Raw genomic sequence first — 14,781 nt, forward strand, 5'->3', positions numbered from 1 at the left:
TGCCTTGTCATCTCCCGCCTGTGAGCCTCAGTCCGAGTTAGATGAGAACATTAGGAGCTCTAACATGTATGTCATGTGTTTTGATGGAGGCAACTCTATTTGAGCATGCCTTTCTGTGCATTTTCTTCAGTTGTCGGATTTCTGTGTGTATTTCTAGGTCGGTTTCTACTTTCCCCAGTCTGGCTCCACCAAGCAACCATTGTGCCTGCCAATTGGGATTTTTCTGTGGCCATCTAGTTTTTTTTTTGCCATTTTTGCAGTATGACCAGCTTTAAATGAGGGTCGACCAGCATTTATTGCACCCTTAGGGGCAAGTTAGCCTGTTTTGGGCATTTATGGCTATATATAGCCAACATCCCCACTTGGTAGTCATTCATCCTCTTCAATCTTCTGTTCAATCTACTATATTCATCTATCACAAAAGGCTTCATGCGAAGTGAAGATGAATCCTTCAATACCCTCTATGCAAATACCCATACTTCCTTTGCTGCCCAAAGAGGACCAATTGGACGGCTCCAACTATTCTCTGTGGTCCTATAAGCTGGAGTGTATTTTGGACTCCTTCAATCTTTAGGAGCTTGTTTCTAATCCTATCCCCCGTCCTAAGGAGGATCCCAGAGATGGGACGTCTATGGATCGTGCAGCCTTATGGAATCGGCTCAATTCTCACAGTAGATCCTTCCTCCTTATGAGTTTTGAGGATTATGTCCTTGTTCATGTTCACAAGTCGAAGACCGCAACAAAAGTGTGGAGCAAGCTTGCATCTCTCTATCAATAGAAGATGTTTGCCCACAAGATTTCCCTTGAGAAGAGGTTGCAAATGCTCAATATTGATAACTCCTCTTCCATGGAGCACATCAATAAGATGGAGGACATGAGAGGTGAGCTTGCCCCTCTTGGTCAGATGATATCTTTTGAAGACTTAGCTATGATCCTTTTGACTTAGCTGCCATCTCCTTGGTTCGATGTCTTCTACACTAGCCTTATCACATCAAGGACCCACAAGACACTGCTGGTCTTGGAGCATGACGAGCGCCTCAAAGAGGTCAACGCTTCCACTAAATCCTTTGTTGCAAGATTGAGAGGAGGGAAGTAAAAGAAGAAGAAGTCAAAGGCTAAGAAGTAAGAAAGTTCTTTGGGCTTTGACTTAAATTCAAAGAAGCCAAAGTTCCCACATTGTGAGAAGGATGCTGGAAGAAGTACCCTCACTTTCGTCCGAGAGCAAAGGGTGGATCTCTGTCGGAGCCTTCAACTATCTCTACACACGCTATTACCCATGAGTCGATGTTCCTTCATATCCATGCTTTGGAGAAGGAGCCTTCTTCACTGGCTGCGAAATCTTCTAAGCAATCTTAGTTAGTGGACAGTGCTGCCTCAAGTCGTATGATTTCATGAGGTGATTTGTTACAAGATCTCTGTCCATCCAAGGGTTAAGTCACAGTTAGTGACATTATATCGGTGCCTATTAGTGGTGTTGGCACTTTGTCGTTATTCCCGACCATGCATCGTGCTCCCTTTTGGAAGCCCTACATGTTTCGAACTTGGGCTATCCACTTCTCTCTATTTATGGCCTTAGGAGGCTTGGCACCCATGTGATTTTCACCAAGCATGCTGTTGTTATTGAGGATTCTTTAACAAGAGCTATCTTATCAACAAGTTGGCAAGAGAGCTTTAGTGGGCACTCTGGGGCCCATTCCCAAGTATACTCCACTCCCCCATCCTACCCACACTACACTTTTTCACACTATCCATCTCCGACCACTACCACTCCTGTTGCAACGGCCAAGAATGCCTTCACGGATAAGACACGTTTTAACGGGTCAAAATTCACCACTTGGTCTAATTTCATGCAACAAGTGCTTGAGTCTCAAGGTCTTTGGGACCTCATCATTGGTCTAGAGCCTATGCCAGACCCTCGACTAGCTCACCTTGATTGCATCCGTCAATGGCGAGCCCGCAATACCACAACCAATATTGAGCTGATGCAAAGATTGCTTCCTAAGTTTCACTCTCAGTTGCAGCACTTCCCACTTGCATCAAAGCATTAGAGTCACCTTCTCAACCGCTATGCAGCTCGTGATCGTACTCGGTGCATCAATCTCGACTTTGAGCTTCAAGAGTTCTCTATTAAGGATGGAGATGACCTGAAAGTCAAGCTGCCTGAATATAGGCGATTACTTGCCGAGTTCGCCACTACTGGCTCTCCAAAGCCAAATAACGATCAGGTTACATTCTTCTTGAATAAGTTGCCCAAAAAGTACTTCAATTTCATTCAACACATCATCTCCCAACCTCAATTACCAACCTTCTATGAGTTTGAGTGCCAGTTCTTACGTTATGCAAGGCTGCATGATCAAGTCCACAAGAGATCCTCATCACAGTCTTATTTAGAGCAAAGCGGGTTGGTTGCCTCTTCTTCGGGAGAGAAAACCACCACTGGCAAGAACTCGCAAGATGCGAAGGCAAGCCAATCCAAGGATAACTCCTCTTTCTCAGATGGAACCAAAGAATCTAGACCTATCTGGCAGCAACTCCCTAAGAAAAACTAGTTTTGCACACACTCCTAGAGAGCAGGCCATGTGAACGAGGAGTGTCGGTCCAAGGCCCAAGGTCTTCAACCTAAAAAGCCCCTACAAACTACTGCAACTGCACAGTCCAGTGGGGCTACACCTTCCACTCCTGCTTTATTTGCTCCTTCAACACCCGCTGTTGCTGCTAGACATATGGCTCGAGTACAACCTCAGCAGCCCATCTCTTTCACTACCCCTGAAGGATTGGCTCATTGATGTGCAGGTTCCAATCCCGTTGCACTTCATGCATCCACCTCACCTTCCTCTCCACCTCATCAGGCGTTTCCTTGGCAAAGCCCTACTACTAGACATACGCAATGATAGACACCTTCTTAGACTAGCATGTCTCTAGGTCCTTTCAGATACCCTAGATCAGTCTAGTATTCATTTTTCGCACTCTTAGAGTCGGGCCCATAGCATTCATTGTCCTTAGCTTTTCCATTCTTTTGATTTCCGTTGCATTTACTCCCACACATATACATTCATAGCATTTAATTTGAGTTAGATTTCCTTTCTGTTATGTTTTGCTTTGGAGCATCTGACCACTAACCTCCTGTGTTTGCAGATTCTCATCTCTTTTGCAAGGTTTTGTCTTTAAGTGTAGGGCTAACTTGCAGATTGCTTTGGTCCTACCTGGGCTAGAGACATGGGGATGCACACCGTTCCTTTCATGGTTTCATCATCCTAAGAGTGCTTGCTCTTCTTCCAGCATGGCGGTTTCCCCTCCCGAGGCGAATCGTGCAGCATCTCTCTCAATGCTATCATGGCAGTGACTTCTACCTTGCTCTTCTAGCGGAGTGTTTCATCCACTTCCTCTTCTTTCATTCCTTATGGTTCTCGGCCCGACATCATGCTTCTCTTCCTTCTTCGGCATCTACATCCCAGTTGAGAGGGGGTTTCTACCCTTCTTGATATTCTACAGGCTTCAGCACTTTGTCTTCGACATTGGCTTCTCCCCCTTGTTGTACCTTACCCTTTGCATTGCATACTTTCATAATCTTTGTACTAGGGCACTTGGGCAAGTGAACAATTTTCCCATGAGGGACATTGTCCAAGTGGCATCTGTTGCATGAGCATTCTTCAACATGTAGCATACTTTGCATCTCATTGTGCAGAGCACCACTTGAGCGGATCCTAAGTTGTTTCCACTGGCAATTGTTGTTACCCCACCACCATCCTCCATCACATGGATACCTCATCATCTATTTTTCCTCATCATCAACACCTTGAGTGGATGGGTTAGCTTGTTCAATTTTGTGATGTATTGGGTGTACCCTCCCTACTCCCGTCTCCTGGGTCACTATTACTCAATTGGCTATATCCCATAAAATTTACCTCACCTATTCAAAAAAAAAAAGTTCAATGTGGTTTCATCCGCCTTTGTAGGGCTTGATAGGCCACTGGGCAGCCAACGCGCACCCTTTGTCCCATGCCCTGTCCTCTCTAGGGACTACTTGGATTCCCTTGATATGACAACCATCGCCTCTGTAGTCTTGGTAGGCCACTGGGCAGCCGACGTGCACCCTTTGTCCGATGCCCTGGCTGCTTTGGGATGTTTATTTACCCCAAGGTGTCCCATCCCTAAAACAGGGAGCGGTTCGAGAGGGTTCAGTGGAAACCCTAAAACGGGGAGCGGTTCGAGAGGGTTCAGTGAAAACCCTAAAACGGGGAGCTATTCGAGAGAGTTCAATGGAAACCCTAATTTTTGGGGCGTCCCTCCACATCTATAAAGAGACAAGCTGCCCCCATTCAGCCTCATTCTGTCTATGCAGGTTTCTCACTCCACGCGCAGATTTCAACCATCAGCCTTCTCCCTCGTGGTTGTCCAGCCCCTCGAGACTGCTGCCACTCCATCCATGTTTACTCCTATTGTTGACGCCTTGATCCATGCTAACGTCAGCTGTTGGCGATGACATCATCTGCTGCGATCTGATCATCTAGTCATTGCCAACCACATCAAACACTCTTTCAGCCTGCTGTTGATAATAGACTATGCGCAATTTCCAACCTCCGATTGGTAGTACACTACTGCGTTTACCAGTTTCCAGCCTCCAGACTATTGCGTTTTGGTGACCAGCCTGCTGCCATTCACTATTCAGCACTCCTACACTCCGATTGGTGGTCACAGACTTGGGATCCGTCTCCGATGGACATCACACTCTGACATTGCAGCACATTGTACACTCTTACATTCATTTACAGCATTCATTCACTTCGGAGTTGTGTTCTCTCTCTCCCTTCTTCTGTTGGTGTTTGAGTTTCTGTGTTTGAGTTTTAAGTTTTGCGTTTAGGGTTTGAGTTTTGAGTTTTGTGTTTAGGGTTTGAGTTTTGCTCTCTATGTTTGTGTTTGTCTCTTTGTGTTTCTATCGTGGTCGTGTCGTACACTCTATGTGTCCTCAATGCAAAACCTAGCAGTTTTCTTCACACTCTCTCTAACAGATTTTAATCAAAGAAATAAAGTAATTATTATACACAGTCAATAATTAAAGATGTCACAAAGTTTAAAACATAATGGAGTAAGGGGTAAGTACGACAATCTAGAAATGTTATAAATATGCACTTCAGCTTTGCCCCATGTCATTCAAGGCTAGAATATCCAAATCAACCATCAAGCTAAGTATCATAGCGTCCTAGGAAACACCTCTCTCTCTCTCTCTCTCTCTCTCTCTCTCTCTCTCTCTCTCTCTCTCTCCGAAGCTTTCTCCTTTCAAAATATGAATCCTGAAGCTGCTAAAGCCTCTATCAATGAGGCTAGCTCGAAGGAGAGAACCAAGCCGAATATTGATGGGATCGAGTAAAGATCTTGGCAAGTATAGTAGTAAGAAAGGTGGTGCTAGGTGGTAGACGTGCCAATATTGTGCATTGAAAAAGATAGATCAATAGGAAGGATGAAAACCCATCTACTTGGTCTCAATAAATTTGGATTTAAAGCTTGTGCCAAGTTCCCGATGGAGGAGCGTGTTTGAATGGACAGAGAGCACAAAATAGATTTCAAGAATGAAGGACTTCTTAAAATCCCTTTGCTATTCCAACATCAAGGCAACCCACCATCACAACCTCTAACCCTCATGCATGTGGAGATGGAGGAAGCCAATCTTCTCTCCACTAGAAGTGCTTTTAATAGACATGGGATTGCAACATCTTCTCAATCAACCTCTCAAGGTAAACAAAACACTCTATTTACTTCTTGGTATCCCTAATGTAAGGCATAAGTTAATGCAATAGTAGCTCATTTTTAAAATTCTTGTGGGATTCCTTTCAATGTTGCGTGATCTCCTTTTTTAAAGGAGATGGTGAGAGAGATTGCTCAATTTGGGCCCACCTACACACCACCGATGTATGATACCTTGCGGGAAAAGCTTCTTGAGGATGAGGTCTTGAGCATTAAAGAGGCCATACAACCAATAAACAAAGGTGGAGCTCATATGGTGTTGTCAGAAGTGGAGCAGCGGTGGAAGCATAAACATGTGCTGAAATAAACTGCTGAAACACAAGACAAAAAGAGAAAAGAAAAGAACACGATACAGATGAGAACTCAGATGTATGCACGGGAAATGGAATCCATATATCTGAACACGAGATAGTCGCATACAACAGTGAGTCACTGGCTGCGTGGGCACTGGCACTGGCTCCTCTCTCCACAGAGTCTGCAGATGGTGAAGATGATGTGACTGACTGAGGAGGAGCCACTGAGTATAAATAGGCTGAAAAAGTAGGGAGCAATAATGTTGGTCGGACAGCATTAAAGCTGGCCGACTGGTGCATAAAATGCTCCACTGGCATAAAATGCCACACCAGAAAAAAACCTAAAATACCTAATAAAAATGCCCAGCCCAAATCAAGCTCAGACTCACACATGAGCTGACAAATACTCTGCTAACACCCTCTCTCAGATCATGAGTGATCTGATACAATACAATAGTACAATGAAAAGGGATCAGAAACTATACAACATAGAACCACCAAGTAGAACCATGGATACCCAAGCAGTGGGTGATCAAGCCACCACCAAGGTGCCTCGGAGAGAACCTGATGTCGATGTCGATCGTACCAAACATCTGAAAATAGAGAAGATCATAGCATGTCTCTGTGTCCATCATCAATGTCTCGCAGTAGCATACAAGACTATCCTGTCAAAAATGCCTCTGAACATAGGTGACCATGGATTCCCCGCCTTTGGCCAGACCGCCAAAGTGTCCCCTCATGTGAGCTCCAGACGAAAGCCTCCCGCTCTCTGTCAGATAACCAGCTCAGCATGAACCTGGATGTCAATCCCAGCTCCAGGATTTAATTCCGCCAGACTGAAGTCGATGCGTCAGGGACGTCCCTCTCTGGAACCTATGCACCTGTATAAAAATATAGATGAGGCGCGGCTGCCCCATCTGAACACCCGCTCACACTCCCTCTCTGGCACAAGAGAGTCGTGAGGGATGACCTCATCACCACCACTAGAAAGCAGCCGAGGAAGGGCCACCGAGCCCTTCCCGCGATCCAAAGAAGAGGATCCCTTCCGCACCTTGGACTTCACCTTGGTCGGAGGATCGGAGTCGGAGTCTGATGAAGGAGAGGACTCATCGGTAGAGTCAACATCCCGCTTCGTCTTCTGCTCCTTCTTCCTGGAAGCCGCTAACTTCTTGCAGTCCTTCCGCAAATGTCCCTTCTTGCCACATTGGTAACACTGGGCCTTCGACTTCGCCTTCCCGTTACCCCTCTCTGAAGCTACATAAGCCTCATCTCCATAATGTGCTGGAAGCCGCCCCTGTAATCTCAAGGATATCTCATGGTTGTCCTCATCAAAGTCTTCAGGAAGAGGAAAAGGACGGAGAGGAGGAGGAGTAGCTCCATAGACGATGTACCATAACCGCTTCTGAACAAACCAAGCTTTCATGACAGCACTCCATGTGAGATAATCAGGTCCATGTAACTTATCATCAGTGGAAGTGCACGGAGGAGCCATATGGAGAGGATAAGAAGAGAAGTAGAGAAGAGATGGAATTTAGAGAGGAAACACAGCCAAAACACAAGCACAGACTACAGAAAATGAGAGTTCACATACAATATAACCCAAAATCTGATCAATAGAAGACAAAATTTGCTGCAGAAAGTTAAAAAACCAGTCAAAAACTGCCAAAAACAGCAAAAACGGCCTGAAGTAACAGTCACCCAGCCACGAGAGACGCTGAATCAGCAAAACGCAGGCTGTAAACTGGAGAAAAACAGGTAGAAAACTGTCGCCAGCAGCTACAGATGAAAAACGCAGGCAGCAGAGGGTGTGTAGGCAGCAGAGGGTGCGGAGGCAGCAGGCGATGGCAAAACTGCAAAAAACGCAGGCTGAAAACAACCCCAAAACAGGTCGCCTGGCTGCGACAGCAGTCGTCTGATCAGCAGGGGTACAAAACAGTCCTGAAATCAGCAAGAAAACATAGCAGAAACACAAATCCTGAAAACTGATACCATGTCAGAAGTGGAGCAGCGGTGGAAGCATAAACATGTGCTGAAATAAACTGCTGAAACACAAGACAAAAAGAGAAAAGAAAAGAACACGATACAGATGAGAACTCAGATGCATGCACGGGAAATGGAATCCATATATCTGAACACGAGATAGTCGCATACAACAGTGAGTCACTGGCTGCGCGGGCACTAGCACTGGCTCCTCTCTCCACAGGGTCTGCAGATGGTGAAGATGATGTGACTGACTGAGGAGGAGCCACTGAGTATAAATAGGCTGAAAAAGTAGGGAGCAATAATGCTGGTCGGACAGCATTAAAGCTGGCCGACTGGTGCATAAAATGCTCCACTGGCATAAAATGCTCCACTGGCATAAAATGCCACACCAGAAAAAAACCTAAAATACCTAAGAAAAATGCCCAGCCCAGATCAAGCTCAGACTCACACATGAGCTGACAAATACTCTGCTAACAGGTGTATCATTGCTAGATGACGGATAGACAAATGTGCGCAATCATTCTTTGGAGGGGGTGCTTGCAACTCGTCTCGACAAAGCACTTTACATTAAGTCCACAAAGTGTGGTCCACGATAGAAGGCAACTCCAATCTTATGGGAGTTGTGGAGTGAGACTATGGAATATGTGGGACCACAAAATTTGTGCAATTTACATCAATTGGAGAGGCCACCAACAATAGAGCAACAGGTGGCTTATTAGAGAGCAAGTATCCATTGTCTCAGCAATTTGTTGAAGGACATTGATGCTATGCTATGGGTAAAAACCATTATCACTATAGGTAAGAAAATAATGACATTCATCACTCATCGCCGTTTCTCATTGGCCTTATACAAGAAGTTTGCAAAGAATGAGCTTTTGATGTATGCAGAGACCAAATTTGCATATAACTTTTTGATGCTTCGCCGTTTGCGCAACATGCAACCAACATTGAAGCAGATGCTAGCTAGTCCAGAATGGGAGGGTTGGCCTTACTTCTTGCACAGCTATGGCACAGTTATGCTATACCACCATCATCCAAGAGGATCATTGGTCAAAGGTGAAGCATTTACTTCTTTGCTTGCCCATTGTGAAGTCGTTGCACAACGTGCATAGTGATGTTCCATATATTGAAAAGATTTACAAGGCAATGGATAGAATGATAGAAAACATCCAATCCATTGAGATAGATAAAGCTAGATTGCAAGAGATTGAAGAACTTGCAATAGGTAGGTGGAAACAATATTACTTTCCATTACATTGTGCAGCTTATGCATTGGATCTTCAGTTCCAACACAAGGAAAAAGTTGTTCAAGCACATGCAAAGGTGGTGCAAGGTTCAAATTCGACTCTTTAGAAGTCGATTCCTGCTCTAGAGGAACACAAGTCGGTGAAAGATCAACTTGCAAACTTTCATAATAATGAGGGAATTCTTGGGTGACCTCATGCTCAACATGATAGGTAATCTACATTTTTTAAATCTTTATGCAGCCCTTTTTTAGTATTATAATTTGAATCAATAAGTGATTTTTTTCTCAATGTTGTATTTATCTTGTAGATTCCATGTTGGTGTTGTGACTTGATGGGAGGACTATGGAGCAAACTCACCTAAGCTTCAAAACTTGGCTATCAAGATTCTCAACCAAGTTCGCTAATCATCAGCATTAGAGAGGCTTTGGAGCACCTTCAATCACATCCACATGAAGAAAAGAAATCGCTTAGGGCTTCAAACAGCAAATGACCTTGTTTTTGTCAAAGCAAACCTACATCTATTGACAAAAATGAAGTCAGAGTATTCTTGAGATGTGTACATAGCTTTCATAAAAGCGAGCACGATTCTCGGCATGTGGGAGATACCAATGATGACGAGCAATAGGATGAAGAGGATCTGCCTACAGCAACTAAAGACTGTGAAATGGATGAGAGAGAGGGGGATGGAGAGGAAGAGGAACCACAAGATGATAATTAGTTTGAAATCACTTTCTTTTTGCATTATGCACTTATTTAGAATTGTTCCTTCTTTGCAATTAGCATATGAATTATGTTTCAAAATCCTTGTACACATTAGAAAGCTCCTTTCAACTTATGTCTGTTGTAGAACTCTTTCAAAACTTGGAAATTAGAAAGCTTTGAGTTTGAGTATGAAACTTGTAATCTATGTTGTAACTTCTAAGCACCACGGCTCTAACCTCCATCTCTCTCTCGACAATTTCTTCTTCTCCCCCCCCCCCCCCCCTCTCTCTCTCTCTCTCTCTCTCTCTCTCATGAGTCTTCTTCAGGTTTATGTAATGGTGTAATGGCAAGAACGAGCACACGTCCAATCAAAGGCAAGCACTGCCCGAGCTTCAATTCAAAAACATAAAGATTGGAGGAGGAGACAACATGGCTGACAAAGTGGCGGAAATCATTTTTGTAAAGAATAAATTGGCAGCTGTTGATAAGACATGTCACTAAGTTTGATTCTCAAGCAAGATACTCAAGTGGCTGAAATTAATTCAGAATCATGCAGGTATATATGCTTCCAAAGCCAAAGGCAAGAAGAAACCAAGTGCTCCATCAAAAGGCAAAGCAAATTTTGGAGTCTACCTCTCCTTCATCCTCTTTTCCAAAACAGAAAGCCAAAGCCAAAGGTGAGAAGAAACCAACTGTTCCATGAGGGTATATATGTTTCCAAAGCTAAAGGGCAGAATCATGAGGGTAAATATGCTTCCAAAGCCAGAGGTGAGAAGAAACCAACTGTTCCATCAAAAGGTAATGCAAGTTTTGGAGCCTACCTCTCCTTCGTCTTCTTTTCCAAAACAGAAAGCCAAGTCAAATCCTCAGAAAGACTTGACTTTTCACTATTCTAAGAAGAAGGGTCGTATTGCCCCAGACTTAGATATTATACTCACTACACAAAGCTTTGTGTGATTGCATGCATCCTCTCATGGCTGTAACAAAGAGAGAAGCTGCAACATATGCAAGTATCTAAGAAATAGGATGTGTGAAAGTTCCCCTCTTTTGTCAATCGTTTGTTGCCAGGCTGCTGCTATCAAGCCAATCAAAAAGAAAGCCTCCTCTAAGGCTCATTAGAGTCATACATATGTATTTAGAGAGTATTCTAGAATACACTATGGCATTCTCACAGGTATAGCTGAATTTTTCAGAGACAAACTTACATGTTAAACAATGAGATCAATTTTGCTTGCGATCCTGGCTGTCTTTTACTCTAAATAGGAATGTAACAAGGAATGCCTTCTCACACTCTCTTTTACTCTACATGAGACTGTAACAAGGTATTTTCTTTCAACTCTCCCTTTCATTCTACATGGGAATGTAACAGTGCATTGTCATCATGGGTACTAAAGCTCAACATCTCAGCAGCTCAACTACACAGCATATGGTCGTTGATTCCTACATGTTTGTTGGTCAACTAAATCAGCATGTGTGGAAGGAAATGAGTAGCATATAGCATTCATGGTGCATAGTTAAGGAGTGATAATTGGGATATCCCTTGATCACCTTTTTATCCTATCTAGACACTCCATGGATATTTTCTGGAAGATCATAGTTGGCATCACTATTTCACAGATCTGGAAGCGCAGGTGTAAATAAATTTGACAGTAACTGGATTTATTTAACACAGGTTACCAGCCAAATATGAGACGAGAATGTTTGCAAAACTAATGGCCATTTGGAACGTTACACGTGGCATCCTAAGTCTAAGGAGGAGAAAAAACAGTTTGTCTATAAGCTCTGGGACCATAGTCTATTCCAGGAAGGGGGTTGTGTGAAGAGCAGAAATGAATAGTGTATGTTTTTGTGGCTTGTCTGGGCCTTTGTGCCTTCTATTCTGATGCATTTATCTTCTAAACCCTCACTTTTTTGCATTGAGCTATCCACCAGTGCAGAGTATTAATATATTGCAGAAGATTTGAAGAAGTGATAACTTTTGGCCATTTTTCATCAGTGTTTCTTACCACAACAGCACGAAGAGCCTTCAGATGAGTAGGTGCATCAGATGGCAAATAACTCCCATCTATTTCATAGACACTTCCAGCTTGCATTATTCCTGAGATTGTCCTCATTAGTGACTGCTTTTTCACAATACATACTGAATATACATATATGACAAGTAAGATCATTATTTACTATACCTGGAGATCGTCTTTGTAAAGAGTCTGTTGAGGACATCCATGTTTTCCTTCTGAATGATGGCAGTTTGATAGATATAGATCTCTTTTTCCTCTTCTGCTCTTCATGGTGTTGGACATTTCTTTGAATCAGTGCTGTAGCACAGGCTTTCTTTTGCACTTCATGCTTGAAATGCTTAATGTGGTTAAGCAGCTGCCCAGAACAATTTGCTCTGATTACATGGTGCCAACTTTCCTTGAATACAACCAGGTCGGGTTTGACAGCAGAAAGCAGCGCACCTCTTTACATGAGGTTTCTTTGAAACTGTTGCGTTTCTTAAAGCCATAAGCTTGAAACTCATTCTGTAGGTCTAGGAAAACTTCTTTCACATCTTCCAGTAAGACAGCTTTCTTCGCTTTCTGTATCCAAACCTGCGTATCGAGAATCCACCACAGTGCAGTGAAAAAAGATTACTTATCCACAAAGACATGAGGCATTTCCCTTGAGGTATAGTAAATAACTGCCAACAAAAATTGTAACAGCTGAATGTTTCTCTGCTTTCTTTCAGTCCATAAGTGCTGATAGAGAAGAAGTAATGCACACCAATCGTTTGGCTGGCCATTGGTCTTTGGCTTCCATTATCATGTGTTGTTCAACCTTTAACAAAACCTGCAGGGATCGGATCTACTACATAGATGAACATTCTGGAGTCAGGTTAAGTCAGAAATGCAGATTCTGACAATTAGATAATGTGTTTACCCGAATCAGGCCTTTCACGTTAAGCACAGTGTTTTGCTCACTGTCAGGTTCGTCAGTATTCTTATACATTGCATCCAGGTATGGCTGATCTGTGCGATGGGAGTATTACTCTCAGCTTGATCTGGATCTAAGATAAACCACAGCCTCAAAATGTTGTAATTGTTTATGTCAATTTACCAAAGTTTGGGACAGTTTCAAATTCCCCTGTCTCGACAGAGTATGTAAACCTGCAAACATGAACTTCTCCATGACTTTGTTTTCCCTTTGCAAGCCTGCTGGAATGCCTGCCAGAGAGGGACATACACCAGTAAAATGAAGCTGTCACGTTTGTTTCTTGAAGAGAAAACTTGTGCCCTTGATCGATCAAGCCATTGCCTGCTCTTAGTCATGCTGTCATGATCCTCATTGCGAACAACTCTGCATTTTCTAACCACAGATTCTATCGTCCAGGAATCGAAGTAGTTTGTATCTTGCGATTCATTGGTCAAAGTTCAATGGATTGAAAAGGCCTTATGTTGCTTTTTGAAACATTGTGGTGTGCTGCCGCTAGGTCAAGAACTGGAAGATGGATACGGTAGATCTCGCTCTGCTTTGAAGGTACAGGTGGATTGTGCTGAAGGTCCTTTGGTCCATAAAACCTACATTCACAGAAAGTGCTCTATGACGCCAAATCAAAACAGAATCCTAGGGGTACGAATGACAATTTCAGTGTACCAGCGAACATGCATGCACTTGATCCCTTTCTCGTCTTCATACATGCTTTCGATTCTTGCAATGCGGAGATCTGCAGTAGGATCATTGGAAGACGGAAGAAGGTAACAGAAATCACCTGCGCAGTTACCACCTTTTAGACGTAGCGACATTGCTTGAGCAGGTGTTTGAGATGAATCAAATGCATGGCAAAGAAAGGCAGATTTGTGAGACGAGAAAGATGTATTTGACGAAAAGACCTGTTGAAATACTCTCGCCGGAACTATTTTCGAAGGTTTTGAAGAAGCTACGGCCTGCGATTTGAACCGTAGGTGGCCCTATCCATTGAGCGACTGCTGCGGCCGCCGTCGTCTCGGATCCTTGCATGCCAGGTCTTTCTTCAGCCATGTCTCCTCTCGTTTTGCTTCCAGGGAGCAGATTCAATCCTTTCGAAAGCAACAGAGGAGGGCAAGTTACATTGAACGAGCAAGGATTCCTGAGCAAAAGATTATTGCAAGCATGTGATGCTAGATGAGCATCATTCGAGATACCATCAGTGCAGAGCGCTCCTACAGTCGATGCAAGCGGTTGAGGAAGGCGGAAGTGCGTATTAGGAGGCTATGTCTAGAATGTTATTCGTTTCTGCACGAGAACAAAACGTACAGAAACATGGCAAAGGGAGCTCGGAGAGATTGACTAATACAGAGGCAACATCAAGAGCATGTAACAGCATCGGTCACGAAGCTAATAAAGGCAACTTCGTGAGTATGTATCCTGATCAGTCACGAAGCTTTGCCGCGAGCTCTTATTACAAGGGCATACAGTCGCATCGCATCGTAAGATGGTGAAAACGCGAAAGCAACTTATAAGCTCTAGGAGTTCGAGAGTCCACGAAAATTAAAGGATTGAACGCGAATAATTTTATACTAGACTAGATAAAGTAATAACCAAAAACCAAGCTTGGCGTCTTGGTAACATTGGCTGAATCGTGCCTTATTTAGCATGATGCACTTCTTAGGACGGTGGACAAAGCTTTGCAAAATGGCTCTATTAGAGAGCTTCCCTTGCCCAATGGCCCCCAGACTACTGTTCAATTTTTGCAGATGGCAATGCTTCACTGGTTGAGGCCAAGATGGAGTCAGTAAAACTAAGTTGTTGGAGATTTGCAATGAGTTCTCAATGCTCCCAGCTTCCAATATAAATCA

At 43.6% G+C, this 14,781-nt stretch overlaps 1 protein-coding gene across 3 annotated transcripts in view; it reads right to left on the reverse strand.

The window, feature by feature from the left end:
- LOC148033348 (protein DYAD-like) overlaps positions 1-14,407 on the reverse strand; it is a 41,152-nt gene extending 26,745 nt beyond the window's left edge. The window contains exons 1-8 of one of the 3 annotated variants that reach the window (XM_087681259.1): positions 14,128-14,407; positions 13,837-14,022; positions 13,601-13,715; positions 12,887-13,524; positions 12,731-12,796; positions 12,427-12,558; positions 12,151-12,340; positions 11,974-12,065 (exon numbers count right to left, since the gene is read on the reverse strand). In XM_087681259.1, coding sequence (XP_087537385.1) covers positions 11,974-12,065; positions 12,151-12,340; positions 12,427-12,558; positions 12,731-12,796; positions 12,887-12,955 — 549 coding nt within the window. In that variant the 5' untranslated portion in view covers positions 12,956-13,524; positions 13,601-13,715; positions 13,837-14,022; positions 14,128-14,407. Of the gene's footprint in view, positions 1-11,973; positions 12,066-12,150; positions 12,341-12,426; positions 12,559-12,730; positions 12,797-12,886; positions 13,525-13,600; positions 13,716-13,836 lie in introns of all 3 variants that reach the window. The other 2 variants (XM_087681261.1, XR_015691299.1) reach the window with 2 other exon arrangements.
- Positions 14,408-14,781: the final 374 nt, after the last annotated feature.

Source organism: Lygodium microphyllum, chromosome 7 (genome assembly GCF_053477565.2).
Source record: "Lygodium microphyllum isolate KBCC chromosome 7, Lygodium_microphyllum_v1.1.10, whole genome shotgun sequence".
Taxonomy (NCBI): domain Eukaryota; kingdom Viridiplantae; phylum Streptophyta; class Polypodiopsida; order Schizaeales; family Lygodiaceae; genus Lygodium; species Lygodium microphyllum.